This window comes from Bradysia coprophila (genome assembly GCF_014529535.1).
Source record: "Bradysia coprophila strain Holo2 chromosome X unlocalized genomic scaffold, BU_Bcop_v1 contig_173, whole genome shotgun sequence".
Classification (NCBI taxonomy): Eukaryota; Metazoa; Arthropoda; class Insecta; order Diptera; family Sciaridae; genus Bradysia; species Bradysia coprophila.
The window spans coordinates 1,005,250-1,027,761 of record NW_023503302.1 but is presented as its reverse complement, the minus strand read 5'-3'; the positions used below and the strand labels follow the sequence as shown (position 1 = coordinate 1,027,761).

The following is a 22,512-nucleotide window of genomic DNA, read 5'->3' as shown; positions in this document are numbered from 1 at the left end:
AGGTGTTAGTAACGAGCAGTAAAAAGTTTTTAACAAAATGTAAAATCTAACTCGTTTTTAGGAACTTAAATTATATTTGTTTCTGTTTTCATTTTCTATTAATTAAATTAAATGAAGAAAAAAATGAAGAAGAAGAAAATAATTGTCATCGCATTTAATACAAAATGGTTGTTAGGATAAATAAGAAGGAAATAAACAAAAAGTAATCGAATTTATTAAATAAAGAGAAATACATTTTTGGCATTTCGCGACAAACACATCAAGATTTAAAAAAAAAAGAAAAGCCAGGAACAAACATCCTGTTTAGCAAAATGAACACATACACACAAAAATGAAAGAAAATGGAAACGCGTTAATACACACCGTTATGTTTTTCTCCCCAAAATATTATTATTAATTTTCAAACCATCCCCGGAATGAGAAGAACCAGACAAAAACAACAACAAAAAAGAGAAAAAAAACAATTTCGGCAACTTTTAAACACACTGATGCTCTAACATTAATTTCCAAACTAAATGCAGTCGTAAAGTTGCTTATAATCAGATTGTTCTAGAAAATTGAAAATTAGATAATGTTATTTTTGTATAAATGGGATGATTCGGATGCTTTTACGTTTATCAATTTTTGCAGTGCAATCTAGCCAACGATTTCAGCTCATCACAGCGTAACAGAATTTCCAAAAGAAATCCAATCCTTTTCCATACAGCGGAAACGGAAATGAATTTCGAAATTCCATGCGATGTACTCATGTTATTTTATGTGCCTGTACCAATCAAAGTTTACGCACGAACGTTCTGGTCTGCACTATTCTTTGAATCGTTAATGAAATCGTTAATAGCGCTAAAATCGTTAAATTGAATGCACACATTCGATTTTCGGGATTTTTTTTCATGATTTTTCAAATTGGAATCGTCAAAAATTACATATGGAAATTGGAAATCTTATTAGAATTGTTAATGACTCCTCGATAGAGTTTCCATAATTTTCCATATATTAGTTTGGATTTGGATACCAAGCGATTCATGTACTGTTTATTCATATTCGCATGAATAATTCAGAAAAATACAAAACAAACCAAAAATACGACACGAGAATGAGAAAACCGATTCGGTATGCAACCAAAATAAAATCAACTTTTGCCAGCCGAAGGAGCAGTTGATTTTATTTTGATTGAAATTGTTCCGTCTCAACCGGAGAGATGCACTAAAAGGTGCCAGTTTCATTTATGTTTTCTTTCACAAAAGAATATAAGAATTTTCAGTGCTATACCAAAATGTTACTCAAATTACACGATTTATTGTCACTACACAAATTGACAAACCAACAAAGCATTTTGATAAAATGTTTTAAAAACTAAAAATAAAAAAATGACGAAAACTCAGTTATGGAAATTATCTAAAAGAAATTATAGGAATTTATGATAGAGAGGAAGTAAAAAAGTGAAAACAATTTCCTTTTTATAGTTTTGTTTTTTGTTTTCTAAAAGAAAAAAATTTGAATTATAAAAAGAAAATAGAAAAATGAGATTGCTCGAAATTCGAGTTGAAATATGTAAATAATTAAAAAAAATTGAAAGAAAAAAAAACATGAAGGGAAAAAATCTAATGGTGAATCAGTCACTGCCTAAAAATAAAGAAAAAGAAAAAAAAATATTATTACCTAACGATGATGGAAAATGATGAATTACATGTTATATATAAAAAAAACTATTGACATTTTATTAGACTGTTGCTTCACTCTCCGAATCATTAGACGCACACACTCATAATCCTCTTTACTTTTTGGGACGCATTGTGCAACGAAAGTAGCTGCAACGAAAATGTTCTTTATGAGTACAATTTCTCATTCTCTTGCAGTCATCTCTTCTGTAGAATTTGTTAGTCTTGAGAACTCCTAATCGTAGTTAGTCTATTTTAGTGATTCTTCAGGTTTAAGAGTTTTCAATAATTTTAACAATTCTCCAAAATTCCTAAATTTAAGAATTTTTTTTAAAGCTCAAAAACGCACGAGGCATTGAAAAACGTGTTTCGATGAAAATTCTCTTTGTTTTTGTTTCGTTAAGCATCAAAGAACAAAGAAAATTTTTGGTCGAAACACGTTTTCGATGCCTCGTGCGTTTTGAATGCAATTCTTAAAATACTTCAATTTACAGTCTCGGAATTATAAGAAGTAACAATTACAATCCAATTGACGCTATTCATTCCATTATAACGTGTAAATGTATTGTAATGGTGTATGTAATGGTTGAAAATGTAACTTATTATAAATTTCTTCCACCGTAACATTTTTTGGAGTTTTCAAGAATTTTATTTCACAATCGGTGAATCTAGCGTCTCATGTAGCGATAATTATAATTCTCGACCTATCATAATAGGAGATTGTTGCTGTGGGAAAAATTGCTACAGAAAGTGTTGCTATGGAAACAGTCGCAGTGACTATTGCTATAAGATCTGTCGTTACGGCTACCGATACTTAATAAGCGGAAACGATCTGCTGTATTGCTTCGTGTAGTTACTATGACGGATTATAGAGGAAAAAAACAAGTGTTTTCGGCCTTAGTTCAACTCAACATTAACATTTTTTCTCCCTAAAGACATTTTGCTTACGGATATATACTAATTCAACGCTGCAGCTACAAATATCCACCGTAAAATATTATATGACCGGGTGAGTATGACGGATTGAAATCGTGGTTGAGCAATTTTCCGAATGATATGAATTTAATATTCTGATTTTGATGTATGTACATTGTACACCCACTATAGAATACATAGTAAAAGGAAATACATTCGGATATTTGTTCCTCTTTTAATGCTGAAAAAGTCGTGCATTATACAAACCACAACAAAAAGTAATTCGAAACTACAATATAAAGCGGAAAATCGAAGAAATAAACTTTATATTGCCAAACAAATCGCATTACCAGTTATTCTATTAAGCAGCCATTATGCTATAGTGAATGGAAATGCGCTCTGAGATTTTTCGGAACATAAATTCCCAGGAATCAATAGGAATTTTATATTAGTCATATATTGAGTTACTATAATAGTTTAGGGCAGCTGCGCGGAACATTTTTTTATTGACGTCTACGGTGCAGTGGAACCAACTGGCTGATATACACAGAATGTCAGTCGTACTCAATACAACTACAAAATTTCAACAATGTTCTTCTAAAATTATGATCGAAAAACGTTTTGACGAGCCTTTCTTATCACATTCTTTTGAGATCATAAACTTAAAGATCTGAGAAAGAGACGGAAACGTTTATCGTTAATAAATGTGCCAGAACCATTGAACAAACCTTCCTCTTATGTATCATGAACGTAGCGATAGCGGAGTTCCTGACGCAGTTTGTACATCTTAAAAAGAAGAAAGCGACCACCGCTCCGAACAACATCTAAAAAATTCCTTTTCATTATGAAAATAAGCTGAAAATACGCGAGTTCAACGAGCTATATCACTAAAAACGGTGTGTTAGGGTGGATCGGTACGGTTTGTATCAGTTGAAATGTAGCGCAAATATTTCAAATTTGAATTTAAGTAAAAGTTGATGAAGTATGTGACGTTTTTTTGACGATGTGTTCTGATGGTTGTGGTGTTTCGTGAAATAAATGTTGGGCAGTTGGAAGTGTTATAATTGTGGAAATAAAGGAGGCTTGGGTTTAGGTTTAATTTTATCAATTTTTTCTTTTTGGTTTCATTGTAAACATTCATGATTTTTGACGTAGTAGCAGGTTCGTTCCTATAACTTCTTGGCTTAACTTCTTCTCAGTGAAAGATCTGACGGATTTTTGAGGTTCTTTCAAATTTTCTTTGGTCCTCTTCTAGACCTCTCAGATAACAGGTTGATTCTAATACTTATGTCTTTGCATAGGTCAGTAATTTCTAGCCCAAAACTTCAAAAACAACTGATATCCCACAAAAACCTGTAAAGAGGAATAAATGACGCAGTTTCGATTTTTACAACTTCAACATCAAATTTTTTTGCGTACTATCGCAGAATACGTCAACAATAGCGATATCAGATTTTTTGGAAGTTGTAAAAATCGGAATTGCATCATTTATTCCTATTTAGAGGTTTTTGTGGGATTATAGTTTCTTAACATGCACACTACATTCTAAATAGTGGAACAATAGCCGATGTGCACATTATCTCGACCTTTGTAGAATATCCGACTCTGATCATTATACCGACCTCTAAATGTGAACCGATTGCATACAAATTGAGATTATTTTCTGTGTGATTTCTGAAAGAATGAAACTCATCCACTTAATTCATCAATTTTCCGTGTGCTCTTCCACACGTACAACTAATTTATAATGTCGCATGTCGCATATGTTTTTACACATTCACATTTACATACACTGTTTTCGAACAGAATCTATATTTCGTCTCAATGCTATCAATGTAATAAAACGAAAATTGAGAAATGTATAGGAAGGTACCTGCAATTAGATAAATAGCTTTCGCTTGTGACAGCAATGAGCTGTAATTGGTGACCTTCAAGCACGTAATTCCGTCGCTCAGAGAGTTTTGTTCTTAATTAGAACATAGTTTGTTATGAATTTCAATTTTTTATTTTTTAAATATATTTACTGGTTACATACAAATACAGAAACACAGCAAATGACTAAACAGAAAAAAAGACACTACTCATTAACATCGTAATGTAACATATCAGACTCAGATATTGTAGTCAAACAGATCATTCAACAAACGACGGTTGATAAGATTCAATCGATTGAGTAAAACGTTTTCTCACAATTTTTCCGCTGTAAATTTTTTCAATTTTTCTAACAAAAAATGGCTTTACAACTAGTCTCGTGTGATAAACAATATGAAAAGTTTCCTCAATTGATTCGCAGTGAAGTGTTAAAATTACAAGATTGGTATAACCGGCAACCGCATACACCGAGCATAACAGGTTAACGATGCAGACAATTGTTTTAATAGTCAATTGCTTGTCGGTGTTTTTTGTTTCATCATATGCCAATGTTAATTATATGCGAGTACTTACGTGTTTTTTAACGTTCAGTTCATTGTATCTAATATGTTCCATTTAAAAATGCTTGACTATGCGTTGAATCAACTGGAACAGAAATTTCGAACAGTGTCTTTATGCGACAACTCCATTGGACTTATTGGTCCAAGTGGAAAGGATGATATTGTGAATTGAATGTTTTGTGGGGAATGAGATTTTGATTAAATATAAGAGAATCGATCCCGGATCACACGTCAAAATAAGAGAAAATTGAACTTTGAATTTCGTAAATTTTGACCCTCAGCCCAGCTTAGCTCTCCATTTACGTGACCTATCGTTCAAACAATATAAAAGAGGTCGATCTTTCACTGTTTAAACAAACTATCGCGTAAACGGATACTCAAACGGAATACTTCAGTGTGAGCCCATTTTGAACAGACTTTTTCTTTCTACTTACCCTGCAACTAAATTTGCTGTTTCAGTATGCAATATTTATTTCATTACTTCTTTTGACTGCTGTGAAGCGTGTAATAGTACATTGTACACCTCAGACTCGGCAAAATAAAATTTCCAAACAATTACTTAAGATATTTTACTTGCTAGTGTCAAGCATGTAATGACTCACTTTCGCGGGATGTTGCAAATAACCTCTTGTACATAACTTACTCTTAGTAATTCTTATATAATTACAATGATGTAAAAGTAAATGATTCTGTAGTAACGTCTACTATAGCCACAGAATGAATTAATAGAAAATCTTTTACTTCATTTAATGAAACGAATAAACCAATTTGAACCTTTTTGACGATAAATAAGGCATAAATAGTCTGAAAAGTAAAATTTGTAGAAAAATGAAAATCTGACGCACAATTATTTTTTGTGAAACTCATAAATGGAAACCATGATACCGGTTGCATAAAAAAAGCTTTGTCGATTCTGCACACTTATTCGAAAATCCAAAAATAATCGATGTTTCGGTTCACTTGGCTAATTGCATTTCGATTAATTCCATAATATTTTCAAACATTCAATTTTGTGTTATCAATCGAAATTGCTGTAATTAACTTGCCTATTATGTATTAGCACGGATACATTTTCCCGTTGTAGTGGAAAATATTTATTAATTATACATCAGCCGGAATGTTTATTTTATAGTTGTGGTGTCATTCAATTACATGTTTTCCAATTAATGGAAATATTTTCATTTGATGTTCTAATCCGATTTTAGAGTTGGAAGCAATGCGCTTTTTGCACGCTTGTTACTACAGCGTAGAACAAGCTAAAATATGTCTAGATACATATCATACAGCACGAACGCATTGGCCGGAATTTTTCAAAAATCGCAATGTACACGGAACGGATGTAACATCTCAAATGAAAATTGCGTACGTGAAATAATTTCGGCTCGGATAATTTTCAATCAATTAATGATGACAGAATCCACTTTTTTCTCTATTTCTTCATTAGCTCATTTACATTATTACCGGAGTTGACTGCAGAAGGGTATGGCGTCATTTTGTGCAGATTGATTGATTCGGAGGTATTGAAATTCAATTTTTGGAATTCCGTCAAATTGTAAGTTTAAGTCGATTACAAAGTTAACAAAATTGGTTAAGTGCAGTCGGTAACTTTGAAACGAGTATTTTGTTTTAGCTGATCCACTCATACCATACAAGCAAATGTGCTAATACTTGTTTAAATGGGTGACCAATGTATGCACGTATGCATGGGGTAGTGGTAAAACTGTTTAAATACAAAAAAAAACAGATTTGTTTGTATTAATGGAGTAGCTTAAAAACAGCTGCAACGAAATGTGTTACTTATTTAAAAGTCGCCGACTGTGACTTGAGCATTACAAATCATTTGCTGAGGGTTTAGTGAGTAACTTACGTAAATGTTCGGAACTTTGTATTTTGACTTGAGTGGTTGGTAAAATAAAAAGTTCCAAACAAGGTCGTAATATACTACTTCGATTTACTCACATTCCGTATTCTCTGCTCATCTTAAATTTGTTTTTCGCAATTCCGGTCCATAATCATCACCTTTCCATGCATCCATTTGATGTCGTTTTAAAGGTATTTATCTTACAGTGCGTTTTTGATTATTTTTTTCGCACTTGGGCTTTTTCACATTTTTTTCGCACGCTACATAGCTTAGTACCTTTAAGAAAGCCTAAATTTTATAAATAAAAACTTTGCACAGAGCAGGATTTGAACATCCAACACCAAAATTCTTCCAAACAACAAGCAACGACCATAGCCATTCGGCTGCAGAGTCACACAATTATACAGAACGTATTGTTGAAGCGTACATACTAAACATTGACTACTTGATTTTATTTAGCGCGTCTCTATACATCACATTATAATGTGTATATAGTACAGGTTGCTTGATCGTTCAAATGAATTCATGTTTGCATGTTAATGTTTGGTAGAAATTTTGGTAATATTTTGCATTGGAAAGGTGATTATGGCCCGAAATTGCGAAAAACGTTGTATCTACCACGGTAGGTATGCCGGTATTTTTTCGCACATCGACATCTAGTGCGAAAAAATACCTTCATACCTACCTTGGTAGATAAATAACTATTAAAAAACCGACATTACATAAATACACTGTTAATTGAGCGTGACCGTATACACTTTCTTTGAAAATGAAAAAAAAAAACAAGAATTTGCGCATTCGTCAACTAAAAATCTCGATTTTTTTTTGAAGATTTGGAATGGTAACCGATGTTTGGTTCGCACAAAATGATCTTAGACAAGGATATGTGTGCGTAATTGATATGAAGGGCTGTACATTGATGCATTTGACTCGGGTCAATGTCATTGCACTCAAAAAGTTTATGTTTTACATCCAGGCAAGGCTAATTTTATCACTGGAATATGCAAATTTCATTTAAAAAAAAAACACACACAAATCGTTTGCAGGAAGCATTACCGATTCGTTTGAAGGCAATCCATTTCATCAACACCGTTTCGTTTATGGATAAAGTGTTAGCACTCATGAAACCGTTCACGAAAAAGGAATTAATGAACATGTTGCAATTACATGCGACCATGGATACATTCCTGGACAAATGTGTTCCGAAATCTGCAATGCCAAACGAATATGGTGGTTCAGCCGGTGACGCTGAGAAAATGCGTGAAAATTCGTACACAAGTATGCAGGCGAATGCCAGATTTTTTGAAGAGGAAGAAACAACGAAACGGGTGAATGAAAAATTGCGACAAGGTAAGCCGCATGGAGATGGTGATATTTTTGGACTTGATGGAAGTTTCAAACAATTGTCGTTCGATTAATTTGCTAATCTATGGGTGATCTCTATGAGTCTGGCAGTCTTTTGATATTATTTGGGGTTTTATTAGAATTTTTTTTCATAGAACGAGCTACACCAAGACAAGTTTATCATAGATAGATTAGATTTATCACAATGGAAACTAAGTCCACATAAGGGTGGCCCAAGTTTAAACGTTCACGCACGATGCAAATCCCAATTACTCTTTTCTTCTACACGTACTCTTTCTTTGTACAGCCCCCAAAAATGTTTTTTTTGGAATGATCGTGTAAAAAGTTGTTGGCTAGAAATTTGGACAAATATTAGCAACTTCTGGAAAATCTCTGTGATTAAATTTCTCAGACCTGCTGTACGACTCGTAAAATTGGAAGAGAGTGTGAAGAGTATGAGTTTCAAAGTAGTTGCTATATTTGAATGGGTTCGTCTTTCCCGATGTCATGATATGACTTATTGCGATGTTTAAGGGCACGAAACTGTAGAACTACCCGCGCAAAAAGTTTATTTGAGTTTAGTCTAGTTTCAGATTACTTTTGGATATATTTTTAAAATGTGTTTCACCTATAATGCTACTGTAAGACTGCATCGTAAAAAGATTTAAAAAAAATAATATTGTGAACACGCGAACTCCCCGAATGTTTGGGCCACCCTAATACGCACACTTGTATTTTAATTATTAGTTTCAAAATGTCAGTCACGATGTCAATTTTCGCTACTTCACTTTTCAACTTTTCTCCCGCAATTTACATTCACATTACGACTTTTCTGGTATAAAAATTTGTTAGCTTTTGTAACAATGAAATAAATGGAAACGGCAACGACTGTAAACATCGTTATTATTTTCATGGTCGAATACAAGTATATAAATTACATCAAATACAAAAAAAATAATATTTTTAAAAATTTATAGAATTTTTTTTTTAAATCAACATGATAATAATGGCAATTCAACTGAGTGTATATTGCACATTTTTACCTCTGCACACCTTTGTATAACAACATATATGTAATAATTATTATTGTGCCGTCGTGTGATAGGTATGTATATTCATTAAAGTGTCGTATGTCGTATGTCTCGTGTATGATTCTGATTTGTACATTTGCTTCTTGATTTTATGTTGTTAGAACTTTTATTTTATGAATAATTTCAATAGTATTAATGACTATCGCTCGACACTGTTGATATTGCACGATGCGTCGACGCCGTCTAATATTTGCAATGTAAATAACGGCAAAAATCTTACCTACCTTGAATGGAAAATGATTAATAGATTACGGCCTGGTATGGAACTTGTTATTTGCGAGGGATGCCAATGGAGTAATGACTTATTTTCTGGGGTTGCACGGAGTAAAAATCGTTTATCGCATACGACGACGTATATAAGAGTAATAGTAACTGGGAAGTAACGAGTTTTCTCGGATCCAGGTGCCGCCCTCGGATACTTTTACTCACCGTGATACGAGATAACTAGTTACTTCCCAGTTATAGTACGCTATTTTATCGTATACGTAGTGTGTGTATTGTGCGAGACGTACACGACGTACAAATTTACCCTAGAGTGCTACAGGTTTTGCAAGCAAAATTATATCACTAGAAAAAGAGATGTTTGCCTACTGCGATAAAATACCTCACTGATATAAAGCTGTATATAAGAGGCTCGTACTAATACTTGCGCAAGCGCTCGTATACATACACGTCTCTTATAAACAGCCTTATAGTAGTAATGTACTAATACCAAACTGACTGACTTTTATGTATCGACATAATTGTCATAATTTACTGAAAATCAGAGTCTTACAGATACAAATCCTTCGAAAATGTTTGTCACAAAAAGTTCACTATGATCTACAATACTTAAATGCACGACCAAAAACCGTAATTGAAAATGTCACACTCACAGCTCTGTCAATTCATTGATAACACGATTAATCCAAGGCTGTATACTTTGGGGAGGTCACGCAGATACAGATACGCGGGTTACACACCACAGTTGATGATAAAATGGCCGATTTCATAAAAAAATTCACCTACTCTGATGATTCTCGTCGTCTTGATGATGTGGTGAATTTTTTTACATGTAAAATCATCAGAAGTGGTGTGTTCCCGCGTATCTAATACAATGGCGGTGTGCGTGACCTCCTCAAAGTATACAGCCTTGGATTAATCGAGTAATTCTCGTCGGATTTTCAAAAACTGTTTTCATTCGATGAGGAATGAAATTCCTGAGATTAAGTTCAGAGATGGGCTATAACAGGTAATGATAATCTTGAAGATATTTCCTAAAAGAAATTTTGTCTCGTCGTTTGATGACTCAAGCGAATAAACGGATTTCCACAAGGTTGTTTTGTAAGGAATTCGAACAACTCAACAACAAAACCATTTGACAAGGGCTGAAATTTCCTTGGGTTAAGTTCGGTAATCGAAGAGTTATTCAGAAAAGTATGTTTTGCCTGATTTCTTGGTGGGTTTTTGTATAAACGAAAAGAGTGTGAAAGAGATCGAAGTGAGGGCACGACAGAGTGAAGTTAACCAGGCAGGAGCGCCTTGTTTGACTAGGGACCTGAATAATCTAGTAGCCCTTGATATTTTGCCAATAAAATTTTTCAATTTATGTCAGTGTTCATTTGAGTTCATTTTCATCCCCCGTATTATGTCCCTTATGTGACGTTTCGAAAATGACGCCTGGTTTATTTTACTCTGCCGTGAGTGAGGGCCTTAATTAATCCGTCACACACCGTAGAAAATTCAAATTGATGTTGAAAGTAAAAGTATTGATCCCAAACGACGAATGAAAAGCCACGTTCATGATAAACTTTTATTTCACTAAATTTGACAATTTCACAAAAAATAAATAAATAAAATTTCAGTTCTCATCCTGACTAAGATTTTAAACCGACACTGGTAAACAAAATTCATTGTTCTTAAAACCCGGCCCAAATTAATATTTTTAAGCCTACGACTGCTACCACACTACTTAAAGTCTATAACAGAGAGTTCGATGAAGATTTATTCGTCACAATACGACCATCACCTCAACACGATTTTCTCCTCAAATTTGCAATTTTAATTTTCCAATTATGGATAGTTCCCAACCCAACATACAAACTGCAGGACTGAATCACATTATCAGAGTTAACCCTTCCTGAAGATCATTAGGTTCCGCGTGCATATACCTAGGAAAATTAATTTCATAAACACTTTTAATCACCATCCGAAGTGAACAAACTAAAGCGTTCGTGCTACAATGGACATTGTACTATCTGGGATGTAAGCAATTTAATTTCAAATTGGCGCAAATAAGCCACACAATAGACTCTGCGACTGTTTCGATAGTTCTTTTCAAATGAACTTGTTAACACACTAACCAACAGCCGAGCTGGTCCATGTAGCCAAGGCTAACAATTTATAATTGATCCAAAAATGTCCAACGAACGTCTGAAACCATCAGAAAAACGATGAAACTTCGCATAATATTCATTCTTCCCGGCACTGGACAAATAATTTCAAATCCAAAAATGGTGACATTATTTTGGAAAATAATTTTTTCTCATGAAGCGACAATACAAAAATTTTTATAACAAAAACAATTTTTTTTAGTGTACACGTTCCATTGGTTTTGTTTAATTTTGTTGGTTTAAATTTTAAGAAATAGGATGACTCTCAATTCAAGTAGGTGTTGCATTGGGGTTTGTGTAGGTGAAACCTTGAAATTGCTGTTGATCCATTGATTGTAGAATTTCTTTGTCGATTGGAGTTAAACGTACGCGTTCTCTTGTGAATGCTCGATCGAAGTACTGGGTATCTAGGGGATGTTTCTGCACAAATTTTTTTGTTGTAAATTAAAATCTACTCTTTCCAAGCCTGTACGGTCAAATATTTTCGTTAAATCTTACCACTTGTGGTTTGAACGGTGGTTCCAGCATTCGTCTTTCCAATTTCTTCCAATCGATCTCGTTAAAGAAAATATTTTCCGTTATGTCCTCATGAGGACTCGTTGGTGCACCCATTCGCGTATTTGAATCCTTCTCTAATAACTGCGGACAAAAATTAAACAAATTAATCGAAAGCCACACATCAACAACTTGATGTTATCACAACTAACTTTGCTTAATATATTCAAAGCGTCCTTGGACAAATAGAAAGGATACCAGGGAATCTCGTTACAAATTGACCAAAATAATTCATCTTCGTCGCATCCGCTAAATGGCGATTGACCAATTAACATTTCGTAGAGCAAAACACCGAATGACCACCAATCGACAGCTTGATTGTATTTTAGCCCCTGCAATTTCATTGCGAGTTTTATTTTTAGATTGTATGAAACATGCAGCGATTAACTTTGAAATCAGATACTAGGAGGATGGGAGTAAACGTTTTTTTTTGTATTTAATAAAGAACATCGTTTAACTATACACTCAGTGTAATTGCACTGTTTATATAAAAAAGCGTTGAATAGTGAATTTTATTACTATTTACAACTTTACAGAAATTTATGTGGTGTGCTTCATCGGTGCGGTAAATCTAAAATAATTTGAAATCGAAAACAAATTGTGTATCACCTTAATGGACAATACTAATTTATATCACATAGTGTAGAATATGGGAATAGCTTTCTCCACATTGCATTGGGGTCACTAAAAAGGATGTCCATACGGTTTTCGGCATTTTTACATCCCTTACCGGTCATATGGGTTTTTACATGATATAAGACGTTTGGTGACATACTGCATTTCCATACATGGACAGACATTGATAGTCTCCGTGTGGATTGCGGACGTTCAAATTGTGTTTTGTTTCCCAATTTTTTCGGCAATTCTTTAAACCAATTGAGAATTTCTAGATGGCGAAAAAGGAGTCCCCTCATGTAAGTTTTTGTTTTTACCACGACAGAGTAAAGTTAACCAGGCAGTAGCGCTGATTTGACTAGGGACCTGAATAATCTAGTAGTCCTATATTTTTTGCGAATACAATTTTTCGATTTATGTCAGTGTTTATTTGAAGTCATTTTCGACCAGTGTATTAGGTCCCTTATTTGACGTTTCGAAAATGAACCGCTTCTGCCTGGTTTTTATTCTGCCGTGGTTTTTACGAAAAGATGATGTTCTGGTGAGTAAGGTTCGACTGTATTTATTGATTTTTCGTTCGACGTCACACGCGTCGAGCTAACATTAAAGCCAATCAATTTGCCGATGGTACAAAACTTTATTGTACCTGGAACATAAACTGATTATATGTAATATGCAGAAATTGATCAACCAACGCATTCGGTTCGTGTTGGACTCTACGTTCCTTACCAGCCTAACTTCACGATTTACTTCATTGACTGTTTTTGGCCCTAAAACTTTTGGGAAAACAATTTCGCATATTTTGAATTTTCTTAAATTTTTTCCAAAAGTCGGAGAAAATTTAGGAAAATATGAGAAAACAATTTCCCAAAAATAGTCCCTGCTGCTATGGGAATAAAAACTGTTAAAGTTCTTTAAGCTCTAACAAAATAAATGGATCGGAAATTCTCTCTATTTTCGGCGGAAAAATAAATGTCTAAGACCCGTTCAAATAGTCAACTTAGACTTCACTGTTTCAACTATAACTCTGCCGTTAGCACTCTTTTACAAATTTTCCACTGGCTTTCCGATCACATCTCCGTTCTAATATTTCCTACAAAAATACATTCTTTGCACACGCGGTCTCTTTGAATTCCAAATCCCATTGGGAAACTTATCAACTTTTCGTCATATTTTCACAGAAACTTTTCACTACTCTTATGCTCCGCTCGTAAAAATTGACTATTTTATAAATTATTTTGCGTTCATTCAGCCTACCTTTATTACTTCGGGTGCCATATAATCCGGTGTTCCGCAAAAGCTGTCTGCCGTTCTGTCCAAATATATTTGCAGTTTACACATTCCGAAATCGGCTATTCGGACATGTCCATCAAAGTCCAATAAAATGTTGTCTAATTTTAAATCACTTTTGGTTGGGTGGGCGGAAAGGATCACAAATCAAAATTTATTTACAATTGTTGCGTTGTTTTATACAGTATGACACAAAAAAAATGTCGATCGATCGTCGTAATGTACTTACCGATAAATTATACCTTTCTTATGTAAAAATTTCAATCCGGAAATAATTTCGGCGGCATAAAATTTCGCTCTCGGTTCGGGAAAGCGTCCGCTTACTTGTATGTGAAACATTAGATCGCCTCCATTGAGATATTCCATAACAAAAAACAGATGACTCTAAAATATACATTTTTTTCTCGATTTGTTTATGTCTATAACTCAATACACAATAAACGTTAAGAAAAATGCTTTGAAAAAAAGTTATCTTTACCTCAAGTTTAATGTTAGTAAGATTCCGTGGAAAGTAATAACTTTTGAAAGAAAATTTAATTTTTATTCGAAACAATTTTCGCATTCTTGGTATAAAAAAAATACGCAGAATTTTTGCGAATTTATTTAAATTCATTTATCCATCAAAGAAAATAAAAATCGGTCTGATAAAAGGTATATTATGTATCATTACATAGCATAATTATCGCAATGCAATCCAAATAGAAATCCATGCATGAATGATAATAGATACCAGAGCTGGATATACTGTGCAAGAGATATTATTCATTGGATGCGGAGCATGCATTTTTTCCGAATCGGGTCAGTGGTAGAAACAGGTAGAATTTCATTTAAATTTCGATTTTTCAAAATTTGGAATCGAATTCTATTGATAGAAACCAATCTTCCACGCCCATTAAGGAAATATATTTTTTGAATTTTGTTATGCCAGCTACATAATATGTTTCTGATTCTCGTATTAACATGAATCGTTGAAAATCGCAGTAAGAGTCACTTTGCGAAATCTTTGCGAATATGAAATTTGAAACCAACGGGTCTTCGATCTTTGTGAGTTATATCTTGTTCGAAATCTTTCTCCAGACTTAGTAATTTGTAGAAGAATTTTTTTCTTCAAACACTTTCACCTTAGGTGGAATAGGTCTGGATAGACATCTGGACTATATTTCAGGCCTGCTAATTAATTTAACATAATTTTTTTTCCGATCAAAAATTTAAGTTTTTTCAGCTTTGTCGTAGGTCGACTTTTCTGCTAAAACGTGACTACAGATCACACTTATCGCGGTCGGATCATATCGTATGAGGTATCAAGCGAAAGGTTAGCGTGCAGGGAAGAATATCAGACAAAAATTTTTTTAAGAAAAGTTCTGATACGGATGAGTTAGAGTGAACAAATTTTCACGGGGGTGTCATTTTTGAGCTCTTTTTTTGAAAAAGTGATACTGTTGCCGGTGCGAACACTTAACCTTGGCGATTTTTATAGGGTTCTAATCTAGGTACCTAGTGATGACATCCCACACCATTACTTTGCAGGATCAGGATCAGGATCAGGATCGCGCCGTCCTCCGGACCTCTTCAAAAATCGTCAATTTTTCGAGGTAAAATTACTGCTGGAGCGACGCAGCTGAACTTTTTCGAACATATCGATACTGCTAAATGTTGTCCTTGTTGAGGCTAGTATTTGACCATAATTTCACATTTATCCGATTAGTTGTAAGGAGAATATTGACTAAATACACATTTTCCCAATTCGGTCTAGTGCATTTTAACCCATAGGTCCACACCTATACCATCCATCTATACCAAAAAAGCTGTATTCGGAGGAGAACCCTTGGATTTCAATTGGTCGAAGATTTCGCAAAGTGACTCTTAAAGGTTAAATATATCATAAAAGTTCCAGATGTAACCGTGACAGACAAAACATCTGGATAGGTTTTTAAAGGGGAAAAATTGAGGTAAAATGCTCGGCCAAAAATCCCAGATTAAACGCAGAGCAGTCAAAGGTTTTCTTTACAGAAGAATTTTTTTCTCAGATTCGTTGTTGATGTCGGGATTTGTATATGATTTTATCTGCGCTAAATAGACGGCAAGATTAAATGACCTCTACCCTGAATGAATAAAAATCTCATTCAGCAACAGATAGGCCATAATAAATAACAATCTGCCAGAACGACCAGCAAACGGTTTGAGGTTAACACTATCCTAATTTGCATAACAGACTTAACTTTTTCGAGAATAGTAGAAATTCCTTTGTTAAAAAAAAAATCAAAGTCTCTTATGCAATTTACGGCAAAACAGCACCGGTTACGAGTTCTGAAAGAGTCAAACGAATTGCACAACTCTTTGAAGGAATTAAAGAATTCAGATTTAGGAAAAAGAACGGAAGACAATATACGACCCAATTAAGATGGGTAAAGTTAAAATAACCAGAAAATGAACAAAGCGGACAAGAGTGAGATCATTTTCAGTCCCGAGCCGTCGAAATTAGTTCATTTTTTTTGTTGTATTTATGGAACAGACGAACAGCAGCTGATACAATTGTATGACAGTCATTAATATGAATGAATATATAAATGACAATGGTTGTCGACGGCAATATATAATAATTATATGAAACTGTTTCTTTCAAAATAATTTCGGGATTCGAGGTTTGGATGCAAATAAAAAACCAGATGCAAATGGATTTATTAAAAAAATGTCAATGAAAAGTGTTGTGGTAAAAAAATCTGAGGACCTATGGGACTAAAGTGTTGAAGCCTTTTACACTCGAAAACAAGCCCGGATTTTATTTTGAAGTGTGAGAGAGAAACAAAAAAAATCCATAACAAAAAACAGATGACTCTAAAAATAAATTTTCATTTGAATTTTGCGTTTAATTTTGCTGTAACCACACTCATTGTACATTGTGTATATATATTTTGACCAATTTTTCTTTCTCTGTAAACAAACTTTTTTTTACATTTCTTCCACGCGAAACTTTTAACATACGTTTGATGTATGTATGCAGTACCATCGTACGCAACAAAAAAGTAAAACACATCCGATTCTTATCAAATAAACAAAGAAACGAGAGAGGAAAAAAATGTTTTTCGATTTTATAATCGTTTGCCAAAAGAAAAAAAAACCGATCCACGTCATTCAATCAGTGAGTGGACAGACAATTTTATAACAAATTGATTCGGGTTATTTTTCACATCAATAATAGTGTAGCGTCTCTGCTATCTGACTCACTAAAGCACAATGTCGGACTTTCGGTTTATATGGTTTAAGGTCAAAGTTAGACGTGTTTTTCTTTTCGAAACTAATTAAACGTTTTAGAGGTTTCCGAATTAGAGCTGTCGTACATAGAGTGTACATTTTTGTACATAGGGAAGTGATTTGATGTTTTCGTTGTTTTTTTTTGCTGTTTGTTAATAGATTCAATTGCAGCGAAATGTTTTCTTCGACTTAATTGAATTATTTGACTGCGTTCAATTAAGAAGAATGAAAAAAAAACTTTTGCTTCGTTTGAAAGGAAATTAATTTTGGCTCGTCTAAATGACTTGGTAGGGAAGATATTCGAACAAATATTTTCCTGTATACAAACGTGCCAATCCATTTTGAAAATTCGATTAATGGACTTACACACTTCTGCTGTATGTATAAATTATTCAAGGTAATCACAACCTGGTATCATCGTTCGTAAAGGTACATTTCACATTAACAGGTGTTGTTGTTATCGACATTTATTCAACGGCGAAATTCAATTTGCTGGTATGGAAATGAACGATTTAAAATTCAGTGAGGCTGTTATGATTCCTTTTTAGATACTAAAGAGGAAATATTTTTATTCGCGGTATTAGTGCAATATAATGTATGACACGTAGTACGGTTGGCAATGATACAAAAGAAGATTTCATTAAAGCGTTCGAAGAAATCCGAAACATAGAGAGGTAAAATCGTGTTAATACACCTTAAGAACTTCAGTGGTCCGTAACGACAGACTAATTCAATTCACAACCGTTAAGATGCTCCACTAGAAGAAAAACGAAACATTCGCTTTGCATGTTGAACGCTTGAACAATTTTGTGTTCAAGAAAATTTTCATTTCAAAAGGAATTTGTATTTGCAACGCAAAGAGCTGTTTTCAAAGTGCTTTTCTCATTAGTTTAGAACGATTAACTTACCTCTGTTTGGAAGGTGCAAAACAGATGACACAGGTACGGATGTTTTGTTCCTAGAGCTAATACTTTTCGTTCAATTAACGTACATTCGACATCGTCATCTTCCAGGACGACATCTTTTTTCAAGCACTTTACAGCGTAGTAAAACTCTGTATTTCTCAGTTCGGCCAAAAGTACCTGCAAGTACGTCCAAATTAAACATACCAATCGGAAATAGAATATGAAGTAAATTTTCAAATAGAATACCTTTCCAAAACTACCCTTCCCAAGCACAGTAAGAAAGTGAAAATCGTCTACGGCATATTTCTTAAATCTAGGTATTGTGGTCGCAGGTGCTGTAATACGTCCTGACCGTTGGAATTGTGCAAATGTGTATGATGTCTCTGTTGGAAATGAACAAAATAAAATTTAATCCGAGAAAAATTAAATCAGGCAAATTTGGATGCAAAACGGTCAAGGTAACACTTACGGTTTCTCAGCTTCGGAGGGTCGCTTAGTTGGAAATCGTTTCTGAATTTTATCTTGTTTTATTTGGGAACGCGTTACTTGGACTTGTAGATTCTTAATGAATTTTTGAAGAGAATTTATATCGCCCTCAAGGACTAGTTTTGTAAAATATTAAAATTAAACAAAACTCAAAGAAACGTTTTACGTGGTTAACGTTCTTCAGCTTTATTAGCTTCACATCGTTGTATAATATACAATGTATATGTTGTCAAGATGGAAGTAGTGTAGAGGAAGCTCTATACTTATGTGATGAGGTACATGTGGGTCGTGAAGAAGGAAAGGAACAAACAAAACCCAGAAAAAGTAAAAATTTATCTTGAGCTTACTTTATAGTCGAGAGGCGACACAGTGCGGCGTTGTGGATTGAGGGATACCACCGAATTATTTATGGAGAAACAGATATGTGGAAATAATGACATCTCTTGAGAGTAGCTCCAGTGTTAACCTGTTACGGCCGGCTATCATCATCTTCAGAATAAACAACAAGCTCTGCTTCTTTTGATCTCACATAGCAAAAAAAACATTTTGAAATAAATGAAGTAGAATTTGAAATTATTCTCAGACCAAATGAATTAATAGATCCGCTAGTAAAACTGCAGATGTGCTTACCGCCCATGTAAAGGTTAAGAAAAAATTGACTTTTGGGTGAAATTCTTTTCGGGGAAAGAACAAGATGGCAATAACTGAAGATTTAGGTTTATTTTTAGTTGACGGGTTCGACATTTGTTATGGTTCAAAATTGCATGAAAGAAAGTCTTGGCCAAAAATGAGATTCGTAGTCTTGATAATACTGTTCAATTTCTACTTTGAATTAAAATAATTATCAAATTAACGCCGCACGAAACAAGCATACCACGTTTCAAATGTGGGAGATGAAAATTTTCAGTGTTCGTAATTGATAGAATCTAAGTCAAATATATATCAGCCAGATGAGTTCTTATTTTTATCAGAACTTACGGATTTACGTGTAAAAACAAACCAAATTATTTTTTTTATGAAAACAAACACACCATGCACAAAAAGTTCTAAAAATAGTTTTGAAATAGAAAATAATAAAAGGTTAGTGGTAACACAGTGCCATTGTATCAAGAATGGATGAGAGGAAAGGTACAACATGAATTGTTATTTCAATATCATTACGACGAATACCCAGGATATAGTATTTAGAACTCAAATTCTAAAGTAAAATAATACTTTATCTGCACGATATAGTATGGATTCGAATGAATTTGCCAGCAACAGTAGAAATGTAAATGTAAAAAGTAGAAATAATCAGAAAACATGGCCCCACGTTGTGTCGGCAATGACAGCAAAAGTATCACTATTCATTCTAATATGTTTACGCTATATATGTGGTCACGTTTTCAACTTCAGTTTTGATTACATTCTCTCCTAACTTTAAGCTCGAACAAAGTTTGCGTTATGGCAACGAATTTATACGGCAAAAGTCGGTCTCCGATTCTAAAATAATAATGCCGACCACGTATAATAAACGAACAATTTACAGGTTGAATCATTGAAATTTGATTTGAAAACGTAACTTTTCAATAAACCAAATTTCGAAGTCAAGTTTTAATACGTTCGAATAAAGTTCTCGAAAACAAGACCGTTAAAATGAAACATCACATTTCAATCTCAATAACAATACACCACCCACTATAATATACACATACGTTGCCATTCTCTCCACCCATCTAATGTATATTCAACTAAAACAGGAATAATTATGCTACACTTGATGATGATGTGTAGTAGTTTGCACAGTGAAAATTATAGATTCTCTTTTTCAAATAAACTTGAAATATTCTAAATTTATAGCGTAATGGCAGCGATGTGCTAGACAGACTACTCTTCGGACAAGGAATATTTTCCGTAAAAACTGGTGCTGTGCACATTTCACAAAAAAAACAACAAAAACACATGGAAGATATAAATATTTATTAATAAGCGTCAAAAAACAAGCATCTTAATTTTGTGCAAGCAGAGCATGCCGTTGATTCATAAAACTTGATAAATATTCATCATTGAAAAGCAACATTGATATGTACCTAAATCGTCATGATTTGAATCGATTTTAAATGCGGGATTATGACTTGGAGGAGTACTTGGTGATTCTCTCGCTTCACGAACTCCTAGACGTATATCAAATACATTAAACTTTTTACAGTCTCTTCGTTCTTAAAGAAGTGCAGTTCTTTGCTCCAGCTGAATTCACCAGATGGTCCACAAACACATACCGCTTAAATAGTAAACAATCCGCGTAGCAAAGATATTGTTTCGTGTGTAGATTGACTGTGTATGCGTTTGTGGACCAGCTGCAGCAAAACACTGCACATCTCAAATTATTTACAACTGTATTTAATCAGTAAAACTTCATCAAAATTTTATGCTCGCTATATAGTGGCGAAAATAGGGTGCGTTGTGTAAGGCTGTACGCTAAAAATTAATTAAAATTCACTTATGTGCCTTTGTGCATCCACTGAACTGTTCCTAACGAAGAGCATTAATTGTTCAGAATAACAATTAACTAAACTTTTTTTTTAAACTTGCACATTTTCATAAGTTACCTAAGCTTTTTAATGGTGAACTACTTTTTCGGTACGTATTTAACGACAAAGTGAAGTTGTTGGTTGAAAGAAAGGTTTCTGCATTTCTAATGAAATGTTTATTTTTCCTCTGATATTGTTACATACTAAATAGAAAAGTCTAAGATTATGGTAATAAATGTGTGTGTGTGGTACGTGGTACCGTAAATAGATATGCGCTTTTGCATATTTAATTGCAAAAAGCTTTTACATATTTGAACATGAAAAGTTAACAAGGATCTGAAGTATTAGACTCATAATATTATACAGATTCTCAACATTAAATGTCTTTCTACAACATACCTATTGTCAATTTAAATCCGACGTTAAGTATTGGGTATAGGTATATCGGCAACATTCGATTCGTTTGTTTGATAAATCCTAAGAGAGGAAATTTCGAACAAAATTACGTAAAATATGTGGTCCCAACATGAAATACGTAATGTTTATTGGTATGTGTGTTTGCCCTCTTAATTAAGAGGGCAAATTGAACTATCAAAAGCGAAATAGCGTCGACGCATACATATATTGGTGTAAAATTATACGAAATGTGTATATTATACAAACTGATGTTGGGACCTCATTTCGTCGTGCAAATTTCCTCTCTAGGTATAATTACTCTAAGGATAAATCAGTTACATTTTTAACTTCGCGATTGTAGATCTCTCCCTTTCAATTGTGGATCTAAATCAGCCACATATTTCATACAAGTAAAGATAATGCATAAAATGTGGAAGAGCTCGAGTTGATTGATAAACGACTGGAAAATGGGTGTGACATCGTACCCTGTTTTTTTTATAAGGTGCATATTACAGTAAATTTTTTTTACAAAAATAACCCGACCAATCGTTAAAATCTAGCCCAAGTGAAAATGGCATCTTAAATTTCTTAAAATGAACCACCGCACCCTCACAAGTCAACAGAATTTGACGAGTGAGACTGTTAATGTAAGCTCATTTTGAGGAACTCTCAAAATTATCTATAAAAAGATGTACATTGAATTTGTTAGACGTTGTGACATAATTGCACCGGACTCATTTATCCATATGAAAAATTTGGGTAGAAATTCGTTCTTTCAATCAGCTTAACGGATTAACTTAGAATGTGCTGAATTCTGATATTTTCCTAAA

At 33.8% G+C, this 22,512-nt stretch overlaps 2 protein-coding genes across 6 annotated transcripts in view; one reads left to right on the top strand and one right to left on the bottom strand.

Annotated features, from left to right (window-relative positions):
* The first annotated feature begins 4,697 nt into the window (after positions 1-4,697).
* On the top strand, positions 4,698-14,731 carry LOC119068107 (alpha-tocopherol transfer protein-like). The gene is made up of 8 exons (XM_037171548.1): positions 4,698-4,925; positions 6,211-6,367; positions 6,450-6,557; positions 7,698-7,842; positions 7,913-8,292; positions 8,810-8,817; positions 9,562-9,570; positions 14,720-14,731. Exons 1-5 carry the CDS (start codon positions 4,805-4,807, stop codon positions 8,282-8,284), a joined length of 903 nt encoding a protein of 300 aa, XP_037027443.1. The 5' UTR covers positions 4,698-4,804; the 3' UTR covers positions 8,285-8,292; positions 8,810-8,817; positions 9,562-9,570; positions 14,720-14,731.
* The window catches only part of LOC119068106 (putative protein kinase C delta type homolog), a 36,920-nt gene continuing 26,310 nt past the window's right edge, over positions 11,903-22,512 (bottom strand). For 3 of the 5 annotated variants that reach the window (XM_037171547.1, XM_037171546.1, XM_037171542.1), the window contains 8 exons: positions 20,846-20,929; positions 18,537-18,673; positions 18,294-18,467; positions 14,363-14,517; positions 14,101-14,248; positions 12,381-12,560; positions 12,172-12,312; positions 11,903-12,093 (listed from right to left, as the gene is read on the bottom strand). In XM_037171547.1, coding sequence (XP_037027442.1) covers positions 11,944-12,093; positions 12,172-12,312; positions 12,381-12,560; positions 14,101-14,248; positions 14,363-14,517; positions 18,294-18,467; positions 18,537-18,673; positions 20,846-20,929 — 1,169 coding nt within the window. In that variant the 3' untranslated portion in view covers positions 11,903-11,943. Of the gene's footprint in view, positions 12,094-12,171; positions 12,313-12,380; positions 12,561-14,100; positions 14,249-14,362; positions 14,518-16,865; positions 16,969-18,293; positions 18,468-18,536; positions 18,674-20,845; positions 20,930-22,512 lie in introns of those variants that run through there. The other 2 variants (XM_037171543.1, XM_037171545.1) reach the window with 2 other exon arrangements.

Coding starts and splice junctions, on each gene's coding strand:
- LOC119068107 (XM_037171548.1), top strand. CDS start 4,805: ATGGCTTTACAACTAGTCTCGTGTGATAAACAATATGAAAAGTTTCCT. Junction 6,368..6,449: donor ACATCTCAAATGAAAATTGC/GTACGTGAAATA, acceptor TTTCTTCATTAG/CTCATTTACATTATTACCGG. Junction 7,843..7,912: donor AGTTTATGTTTTACATCCAG/GCAAGGCTAATT, acceptor AATCGTTTGCAG/GAAGCATTACCGATTCGTTT.